The 10,913-nt window shown below is 43.8% G+C and overlaps 1 protein-coding gene across 1 annotated transcript in view; it reads left to right on the forward strand.

The window, feature by feature from the left end:
* The window catches only part of LOC106813317, a 19,395-nt gene that overhangs the window by 5,317 nt on the left and 3,165 nt on the right, over positions 1-10,913 (forward strand). Inside the window, exons 5-16 of the mRNA XM_014817432.1 lie at positions 1,168-1,326; positions 1,834-2,266; positions 2,522-2,603; positions 3,031-3,111; positions 3,295-3,412; positions 3,629-3,838; positions 4,272-4,388; positions 4,780-4,944; positions 5,414-5,592; positions 8,863-9,090; positions 9,504-9,672; positions 10,180-10,666. Coding sequence (XP_014672918.1) covers positions 1,168-1,326; positions 1,834-2,266; positions 2,522-2,603; positions 3,031-3,111; positions 3,295-3,412; positions 3,629-3,838; positions 4,272-4,388; positions 4,780-4,944; positions 5,414-5,592; positions 8,863-9,090; positions 9,504-9,672; positions 10,180-10,505 — 2,267 coding nt within the window. The 3' untranslated portion in view covers positions 10,506-10,666. The remainder of the gene's footprint in view (positions 1-1,167; positions 1,327-1,833; positions 2,267-2,521; positions 2,604-3,030; positions 3,112-3,294; positions 3,413-3,628; positions 3,839-4,271; positions 4,389-4,779; positions 4,945-5,413; positions 5,593-8,862; positions 9,091-9,503; positions 9,673-10,179; positions 10,667-10,913) is intronic.

Here is a 10,913-nt window from a genome sequence, read left to right on the forward strand (position 1 = left end):
CCCTAACCCTAACCTTATCAGATAGTTACCAGGGTATGTTCCGGTATACCGGACTGTACCCAGGGTACGTTCCGGCAGTACCCTGGGGGACAGAGACCCTGTGAGCTCCACTAATGGTACAAGTACAACTAGCTTGAACTACAATACTTATTCTTCAAGCATCTTATAGCATCAACGGTCAGGGGTCAAGTACATATGACGTGTGTAACACGCCAGCGTGGCTAAAATATTTTAGTATTTTATTAGTATTTCACATATATCACGTGAAGAATTTAGATATCATTAATGCAATTGGGTAAGATATGCTGACATCATTTTAGAGTTGGACATCTGGTGGTCAGGAGAGGAAACTTCTTAAACTTCAGTCATCAGCTATGGACCACTTAGAAAATACATTGTCACCGCATCAACAGCTTTCAAGTGAGTTGTTCTGTTGGTGCTCAAGATCACATGCTTCCATTCATACAGTGTATAGTAATTAAAGTATTTTCACTACAATGATTGTGTTAAATATTTGAGTACAACTTAAAGTTTTTAGAGCATCATTTATTGTATCTTGCATGCGAGTATCAATCATAGGCAAAAACTGAGTTGTTTATGAACAGGTCAAGCAATGGACATCGGACAAATGTCAGCTTATGGGGAACCAGGCGTGATACAACATAGCAGTTCTTTGAGCCATGTAACGTCTAACTTAAGCATGAATGGTAATCAGTAATGCACCAGTCATGTAGGTTTAAATGTGATATTTGTAAGAAAGAACGTGAATGATGTGATAATTTATTTAATAAATGGATTGTGTATTAGTATTATCATGGGTAATAACATAAACATACGTATAGTAGTATGTATATGTATGTGTGCGTGCATGCATGTACTAATTAATGCAGATAAGGTCTATGTTCCCCTGACCTCTGTTTGACCTGGCTCGTTTAGCTATTTCTGACTAATATATATATTATATATATATAATATATAGGGTTAGGGTTAGGGTTAGTCAGAAATAGCTAAACAAGCCAGGTCAAACAGAGGTCAGGGGGACATAGACACTACGAGCTGTACTAATAGTGTACAATGTTACCAGTAGTATATATAGCTTCAGTATGTCGGGGGAAAAAAATTCTTAACCAGATTGGATAAATGTTCACTTATGCTAATGCATTGCAGCGGAACCGTCACAAGTTTTGTCGAGGTCAGCAGATGTTAATTTCTCTGGCATGAATTATTTGAGTGACCAGGAAGATGAATTACCAGTGAGCCGAATCAGCTGCCCTAGTGATGATAGTTGCTCATGTGCTAATGAAACCCCGGATGATGATGATTCAGGTAGATATCAAATAGCTGTTCTCCATAGATTACTCGATATATATATATATATATATATGTGTGTATAAATATAATATATATATATGTATTTACATATATAAGTAAATGTGTGTGTGTGTATGTGCATTTATCAGTGGTTTTGAGTAAAAAGAATTTTGATAGAAGTGAACTACCATAGAACACATTGATAATGGAATACTGTGAAGAGTCGCAAGAAAAGTTATAGACATTTAGCCGCGAAAACATTTAGTTTATTATGTATTTCGTTGTTTGAAACCTCCAGTACATTGGAAAATAGATCCCAGCTTAGATGAGCATGAGTAGCATGTGTGTGTGTGTGGGGGGGGGGGTTCCATACCCTGAAATTTGAGGCCATATAGGTCAATTTATTTTACATAGTTGCCCGCTATATATACATTTGTTTATGGTAGGTACAGTTTGAGTATGATATATTATGGTAGATGCCGTGTATGTATGATTGAATTCTACTGTAGACCCTTATTTCAGATGCCTCTCGGCGAGATATTGGAAACATTGTTACGGCAAAGAGACCTGGCAGACTGTACAGTTTCAACTCAACTCAGTCAGAGGAATGCCTAACCTATCAGAACTGCAGTGACATTGTGACCGTCTGGAATGGTCAGGTGTTTGGGGATATTGCTGTATCTCCTAGTCTACCGTCATTCCCTATAGATCGATCGAGTGATGAGAAACACGAGCCAACCTCCTTGACCAACGTGCTGCCCTCACACCGGCACACTACCCATGTAGTGTTAACTGACCATGACCTTAAATCTAATGAATGTGAGGAGAAGAGAAGTGAAGATAGTGAGGGAAAGATGAAAGCATCCCACAGCTTACAGCTCATTGCATGTGCAGGATTTGATGCAGACAATGAGGAGTGTCACGGGAACCACCAGCAAGAAGAAAGCTTGACAAGGCAAGGCATCAGGGTCTATAGACCTTTAATGTTACGCAAAACCATTATTCTATTCTGCATGCAAAACAGCATGAAAAGGATTGAAATTTTACGTAACCTCTATGTCCCATTACTGCACATGACCTTGATTTTTGAGATCACATGATATATCCTATATAAATTGGAGAAGTTTTTGCCAGAAGTTACCTTTTCAATCTTGAAAAGGGCGTTTGAACAAAAAACTGGCAGTGTAATTGCTTGTTTTTATCCATGCAGGCTATCAGCTGTAGTGCCATTCGGTGAGGAACCTGTTACAGAAAGTGAGAGCAGCAGTCGGCAGTCTATTGTGGAACCTACGGTAATCAACTACACCCCCGCCCGGACATGTGCAACATTAAAGGAATTATTTCATAAATAACTGCAGTTGAGAAAAATATAGCGAAATATGGTTTCCCCTAATCGCGAACATGTTAATGATGACTCTAGTATAAAAATTACTTTGAGTTTATGCTGTCATCATTCATAAAATAGCAAGTTATGCAGCCACATTCTTTCATTTAGCAACAATTAGCTTGAAATAGGAAACCATCAGAAAAATTATGTTGTAATTATGCTCTTTAGTTGCTATTTAAGGCCCATAACAGCACAAATTCTTGGTAAATTTCAAGCAAGTCTAATTTTATTTTACTACATATTTTAATTGTTGATGATATTTAATACATCATTGTTTTAAAACTGAACAAATGAATAAAGTTGAGTCCTCTGCAATTACCATCTTTTCAAAGGTACAGCCAGCTGAAAAGACTGAAAACGAAGGCTTCCTATACAGAGTGCAAGCTTACCAGCAGTACCAGAAGCTAGTACAGGTATAGGCAACAACACTGAATGTTGTAAAGCTAAATATTTAGCATAATATATTTATGCTTTTACTTGCGTGTGTGCATGAATGCATACACGTAAAAATGTCAAGCTGTGTTTTTGAGTAGTTATAATCAGTTACTATCAATAAATGTGATATGTTAAAAAATATATATTTACCGATTTTATAGCAAGAATTGGAAGAGAGAAAACACATTGCACAAGCAAAGATTGCGAGGAGAGCGCAACTTGCCATGAAGCTGCGCATGAGGGAGAAACAGATTGACAATGCACTTACTGTTGCACTGGGTAACATTAAAGCTGTCATTATCGTTCTTCACGTACTTTCCATGAAATGAAGATTATATAGTGCTGGGGCATTAGTCTGCCAATATGTATGTATTGTGGTGTTCGAAGACAGAAAATACTGATGAAGTTTTGTGACAGCAGGTATAGTGCTGATTTAATACAATATGCTAGCTGTCATGATGTGGTGTTATTGCAGTGGTGCTCCCTCGTTTTCAGACCACTACGGACGCCCGCTGGCACACTGCGGGAGCATGAAGCAGAGAAAGGGTCCGCGCAAGAGGAGAGAGCACACGAGCAGCAGCGTAGAGGTGCGGCGGCAGCTGGAGGAGCTTCCAGAGTACCGACCCTGGTTCACGTGCTGCATAAGTGCGCTCCAGCTAATCACTGTCATCATAGTCTGCGCCGTTGGTGGCTTTGCCAAAATCGGTAAGGAAAAGAGTTATGTATAAGGCAGCGGTAGAAGAATTGGATGCCTGCATAAATATGTAAGGGGTGTATGGGGCTAGATGCTTATAATATCCCTTAGTGTAGTCTGTGCCCTCGGTGGCTTTGTCAAAATCGATAAGGATGGGGCATGTGTGGGTATGTTGGAAGTTGTGTATAGAGCAGTGGTAGAAGCATTGGGTGCCTGCGTAAATATGTAAGCGGGTATGGTGCTAGATGCTTAATATCCCTTAGTGATGGGATGATTGTAGTGTAAGCATTCAGATGGCTAGGTAACAATGTGACAAAGCTGGATGGCCACATCATATAATGAAAATCTTGTGAGCAGTGCGTGCTAGATCAGCAATTCATTGGTCATTTTTAGTTACAGTTGGCAATCGTTTTAAGCTGCTATGAATAGTTATTGCCTGCACAGGCATGGCGCCGGTGGAAACTGAGACGGACTGGTTATCTACTCTAGAAGGAAGTGACAAGCTCTTGTACTATCCCAGTGTAAATCCATGGTTTGGACCACCCATTACCTTCCTCGTCAGTAAGTCTAAACCTCAGCATGGGCAACACAGAGACGTAAGCAGACACGTGCAAATTTACTAAGAGGAAAGCGTACATGCTCTAGATACAGATACAGAAATAAGAATTAACATAAGCAGACCAACTTGTATGCACACTCGTGCAGTAGCGCATACATGAACACACAAACATACACACACAATCATGCATGCACACACGCACACACATCATCACATACACATAGGTACTTGGATGCAAGCAGAAATAACTAAACGTGGATATATACCGGTTACCGTAATAATTAATTGATCATGGGTTCATCCCCTTTTGATCATGGGTGTCAACTGGACTCCCTATAGCTTCATAAAGCTGGAGGTAGCATGGCCGAATATAGCACCTTTACTGTGTTGCAGGTGTAGGAGCACTGTACCCTCCTTGCATGAGAGATGACATTCATACCAACATAGCTCTGGCACAACTTAGCGAGGACAACCCAGCTAACCTCGGTTGCTGTGAGGTGGCCGCCCACCAGGTGGCAGCAACTACCACACAGGACGAATGTCAGGAGCTATCTAATGGTAACTTGCTTCTCTTTCATGTTTTTTTTTTTACTGATGCTCATGCTGCTGTGCGCAGTATTCTGAATGTGCTGTATTATCCCTATACTGATTGTACTGACACCACGTGGAGACTGCGTGGTTTGTTGTTACACAGAGCTTTTTTACTGATACCTCGGTACTTAACCACGGTTTTTTACGGATACTCATGCTGCTGTGCACAGTACTCTGCTTGTGCTGTACGTATTATCCCTATACTTATCTATCTGACACCACGTGGAGACTGGTTGGTTGTTATGCTGAGATTACTTATGGGAGTGTGGTTACTCTGTGCTCAAGCAAGCAGTTGTAGTAAAGCTAACCTTACCTATAGATGTGTCACGTGATAACCGAGTGTCTTGTAGCACGAACACGTCATATAAAGAAAACACGCTATACACGGATCGTGCCGGGAGTACGGCGTGTGTTTGCTTGTGTGTTCGCGCCGCAGGCTTCGGCGTCTGGACAGCGGAGTCGGTGTGCAGCGAGCGAGCTGCAGGCAACAACAGCGTGAGTCACGAGATCAGGCCGTGCTGTCTCGGCATGGGCGTGCAGTGCCACCTGACGACAGCCCTGCACTGCTCCTACGTCGGCGGTCACTACCAGCCAGACAGCGAGCACTGCTCCCAGGTTGGCAACCAATATCTCGTACCACGCACACCCTCGCACGCATACGCACGCAGGCAAGCACGTACGCTCGCGCACGCCCGCACGCAGGCAAGCACGTACGCTCGCACACGCCCGCACGCAGGCAAGCACGTACGCTCGCACACGTACACATACGCACGCAGGCAAGCACGTACGCTCGCACACGTACACACGCAGGCAAGCACGTACGCTTGTACACGTACACATACACACGCAGGCAAGCACGTACGCTCGCACACGTACACACGCGCGCATGCACGTACTCTGTATGTCATATATTTCATTCCTGGTGTTACACAGACAAATTACCTTGTTTCATGTTTTCAAATTTAATCAATGGAAAATGGTCAATAGTAATTAAAGCAAGAAGCCTATATACACATTACGGTTGCATGTGTTAAAGCTGTACAACATGTAACAGTTACTAGTTAAAACAAGTTGATAGATACTATCAAGAGTGCATAATAGAGAAGAGTATGACTCGGTTTTAACAGCGTTTTGCATAGTTTGTATAAACTGGTACAAATAATCTATCAATATGTGAATGAATAATATCAAACTTTCCTTGTTTTCGTCTATGATTCTCCGCTTAATCATATGACACCACCAATTACCTGAAAATCGTAGTGTTCTTCAAAAAGTTATTTGAATACGACACGGTCGTACAAGTTTTCACACGCATGAATGCATCTCTCCGACCGAACTTTCTTAGACTAGTGTTTCTTTGTCTATGACGGTACGCTGGGGCCGTAAGGGCAATCAGCTGCTAGCTAGCTGGCCGTGAGGGCATTTATTTTAGCAACGCTGGAAACGCTGCACGCTGAATACAATTCGAGCCTAATATCCCATACGACCGCCAAAGTTCCGTCATAGACAATAGACACTAATCCCATAAGAAAAGTTCGGTCGGAGAGATGCATTCATGCGTGAAAACGTACGAAACTGTCGTATTCAAATAACTTTTTGAACAGAACACATACGATTTTCAGAAATTGGTGGTGTCATATGATTAAGGGAGAATCATAGACGAAAACAAAGGTAAAGTTTGAATATATATTATTCACATATTGATAGATTATTTACCAGTTGAAAACTATGCAAAACGCTGTTAAAACGAGTCATACTCTTCTCTATTATCCACTCTTGATACTATCAAGAGTGCATATAATAGAGATGCTATCTATTATGCACTCTTGATACTATGAAAAGTATATACTATGAATCGGTTTGTAACATGCTCTGTTTAGCTCATCTGACATAGTCAGATGCAGCTTGTAGAATCGCATGATCGTCCGTCCCCGTCCGTCGTCCGTCCGTCGAGCGCCCGTCCGTCCGTCAACAACAGTTGCGCAAAAATCTTAACGCTGCGACGTACGGTCACGATATCGGGACTGTGGGGGTAACCGAAAACGAGTTGGGATGTCGAAGCTGGGGTCAAAGGTCAAAGGTCAAGAGGTGTAAAAGAAGGGGGAACATTCACTCCTTAACTTAAGGTATAGGGAGAAATCAGAATTGCGGCACAAATCTAAACGGCTCGACCTAGGCTTGTGATAGTCGGTGTATAGCATCATGGTAGGAAAAGCCATCACTGTGCCGAAATTGGAGTCACAGGTCAAAGGTCAAAGGGCACAGGGCAGATTTTAGACATTTTCTGAGGACATGTCTGACGGAGCGATTGAAAAACTTTTTTGTTTCAGCCGGTGACTAGCATTTTTATGGCATTCATTGAAAGGACCATGAAATCTACTTTCTGGCTCACATGCGAAGAGTAGTGTCAGATAACCTTTTGACCCCTCAAAGAGGAGGGTTAAACATGGATGTTGACTGTCTGTTAGAAAGAATTGACTGCCAGGTTGCTATGTAGAATCTATACATGCCTGGATGTATGAGGCTACAATGTCACAGTGAAATTTCAAAAAGCTAAGTTTTGGTTAAAGAAGGTTATGCTCCTTAAATCGTATAATTCTATGGCATTCTGATACATGTCAGTATGTTACATGTAACGTATGCCACTGCAGTGGCTACTGCCAGTGCATGTGTTGATGGTACTGTGTAGTTTTGCCTGCGTTAATGGTTACAGGTGCAGCTCTGCTATACAGCCTGCAGGCTTGCGTAGGGTAAATGGAGTGAGTGCTACCTATTCTGTCTTGCAAATAGTTGTGTCTACTACGTAGATGGAGCTCCATCTTAATCTGAAGACACTTAAAACGTACGCGCCATCTCGTGGCAAACTTTCATAACGATCCAAACGAACATTCCTTTGAGAAGGTTCCTGATACCATCCCCTGTGCATTCACTGTTTCGGCGTGTATGTGAACACATTGGGACTAACAGGGTTTACTAGAATCCCACCACTCCACCACAGAGTCACCGCAGTAGACGTTAGATGAGCGCTGTCGCTCCGCGGCACTTGTTGGATAAATGCCATGCATGCAGGTCCAGTCCTTTTTTGCACACAACGTATATATAGGTATAGAGATAACAGTAACAGGCTTGATTTTATTAACACTCCTAATCAACAAAGCAGTGAAAATAAGATGCTATAGCTCCTGCAGTAGAGATTTTTACCGATAGTGGAATTTTATTAATGGAATATTAATCTGTTAATATCAATTAAATAACCCAGACATTTTCACATTCTACTGTTGTAGTATGTGTGGGTGTGCGACTGTGCGTGCATACGTGTGTCTGTGTGCGAGTTAAACATGATGTAATTTTCTTGCTTCACACGCATTAAGTAGTCGAGGCAGTTTTAGGATGATTAGAATCATTTTTAAATGTCTCAATAACAAGTGATTTCAATTGTCTGCAACTACAACCAGATTTTCTGTATGATTGGAACAGTATTTGTGTTTGGTCTTGTCACTGACCAAGAAATTCGGAACATAGATGTTTACAATTTGGGCAAACCTGCAACATCTATCGTGTCAACTACATATCTCATTTATCAGCTTCAACTGCTGCTCATAGGGTCTATGTCCCCCAGGGTACTGCTGGAATGTACTTTGGGTACGTTCCGGGGAACATACCCTAGTTACTATCTGATAGGGTTAGGGTTAGGGAGTAGGCGTAGGTGACTCCCTAGACTCGTTAGTGGAGTAGGCGAGGTACGGTCCGGCATATTAGATAGTACCAGGGTACGTTCCGGCAGTACCCTGGGGGACCCTCTCAGCGTTTAGGATGAATTGGGATCAGATTTGTCAAAGTTGATCATTTTTTATGGTTCAGTTATTTGTGTACGACGTGTTTCAGGTAAACTGCCTTAGTGCTGTCTGTGGCCTGGATGGGGTAGCCTCACGTGACCTCGCTGCGCCGAGACAGTGTTGGCGCTTTCTCAGCTCTATCTTGCTTCACGGTGGGCTGTCGGTTACCGTGCTCGTGCTGTCTGTGCAGCTAGTGGTGGCCCGCCACATTGAGAGACTTGCAGGGGCTATCCGCCTTGCCATTATCTACTTTCTGTGTGCTGTCGGGGGTAATGTGGTGAGTATATAGTATGTATCCACGTTGTTGGTGTTAATGTCACCAGGGTTGGCAGTAATCATGCTACCAGCTGTACTATGCTATTGCTGCTAGCAGGGTATTAGCTGTACATACAGTTGTGTACATGGTCAGTTGACTGCTCCTGTAGATGTTGCTGTGTACTATATCAATATTTAACACATGTAACGATGCCATAGATAGGTTTGGCCAGTATGCTCACTCGCTGTAGATATGGTCCATATACTGGCTGGTTTCACGGACCATGAATTAATGAATTGTAGCAGCGTGACTGCGTGTGTGGCTCGATGTACCGTTTAATAGCTGCTTGATCTATTCTATATCTGGCAGTCTGAGATTTCTCGGCGAGCCTAAAATGTCTCCGATGTTCCATCGCTACCTATTTCTGTCTCCAGGTGGCAGCACTTTTTAGCCCAGACGTGGCACAGCTTGGTGCAGGCGGTGCCATGTTCGGTATGCTAGCAGTCGTCTGGCAGGAACTTTTCCAGACGTGGAATCTCATCGACAGGCCTTGGTTTGAGGTGGTCAAGCTGACAAGTGTCATGCTGCTCTTCATCACTGAAGGTATTAAATAAAGCATTCCCTGTAGTTATATAGCAAGCCCTGTAAGTAACGGCCGCTCGAGGGAATGGCCGAAAGCGGGCCTCGTGGAAGAGATGACCTTTCTGTAGATGTTAGCTGCTATTTCGAATTTTTAGTACAAAGCCAGCTATACGATGTATTTTGTTTTGCAGGCACACTGCCCTACGTCGACAACATTGCATCGTATAGCCAACTCGCTGTGTTAATCACTGGTGTTGTTTTGCAGGCACACTACCCTCTGGTAATCACTGTGTTGTCTTGCAGGCACACTACCCTACGTCGACAACATCGCTCACGTGGCCTGGTGGCTGGCTTCGTTAATCACTGTGTTGTTTTGCGGGCACACTGCCCTACGTCGACAACATTGCATCGTGTAGCCAACTCCTGGGAATTCCTTTGTGTTGTTATACAGGGCCACTACCCTATGGTAATCACTGGTGTTGTTTTGCAGGTACACTGCCCTCTGGTAATCACTGTGTTGTCTTGCAGGCACACTGCCCTACGTCGACAACATCGCTCACGTGGCCGGCTTCGTCATCGGCGGCATCTGCTCGGTGATCTTCCTGCCGTACATCACGCTGAGCCGCTGGGACGCCGTGCTGAAGCGCACGCTCGTCGTCTGCGCGATCCCCACCCTCCTCGCTGTCCTCGTCCTCGCCTTCGTCGTCTTCTACGAGGTGCAGATGAGCGTCTGTCCCGTCTGCGCGGTGATCAACTGCGCCCCCTACATGCCGAACATGTGCAACGCGTCCGTCGCGCACGGCCGCTACACGGTGCAGCGCGGATACCTCTCCAACGCCACGCAGCACGTCTGACCGCGCAGTCGGCGCGATCGTTCTGTTATTGAGGTTGGATGGGTTGTGGAGGGAAGGTTACGTGGTGCGTGAAGTTTGAGACTGTTCCGTGTGTGAGAGAGGATGGATGGGTTGTTGTGTGGGGAAGGTTACGTGGTGCGTGAAGTTTGAGACTGTTCCGTGTGTGAGAGAGGATGGATGGGTTGTTGTGGGGGGAAGGTTACTTGGTGCATGAAGTTTGAGACTGTGATCGTTCCGAGAGAGGATGGATGGGTCATGGGGGCAAGGTTACGTGGTGCGTGAAGTTTGAGACTGTTCCGTCTGTGAGAGAGGATGGATGGGTTGTTGTGGGGGGAAGGTTACTTGGTGCATGAAGTTTGAGACTGTTCCGTGTGTGAGAGAGGATGGATGGGTTGTTGTGGGGGGAAG

Source organism: Priapulus caudatus, unplaced genomic scaffold (assembly GCF_000485595.1).
Source record: "Priapulus caudatus unplaced genomic scaffold, Priapulus_caudatus-5.0.1 Scaffold23, whole genome shotgun sequence".
Taxonomy (NCBI): domain Eukaryota; kingdom Metazoa; phylum Priapulida; class Priapulimorpha; order Priapulimorphida; family Priapulidae; genus Priapulus; species Priapulus caudatus.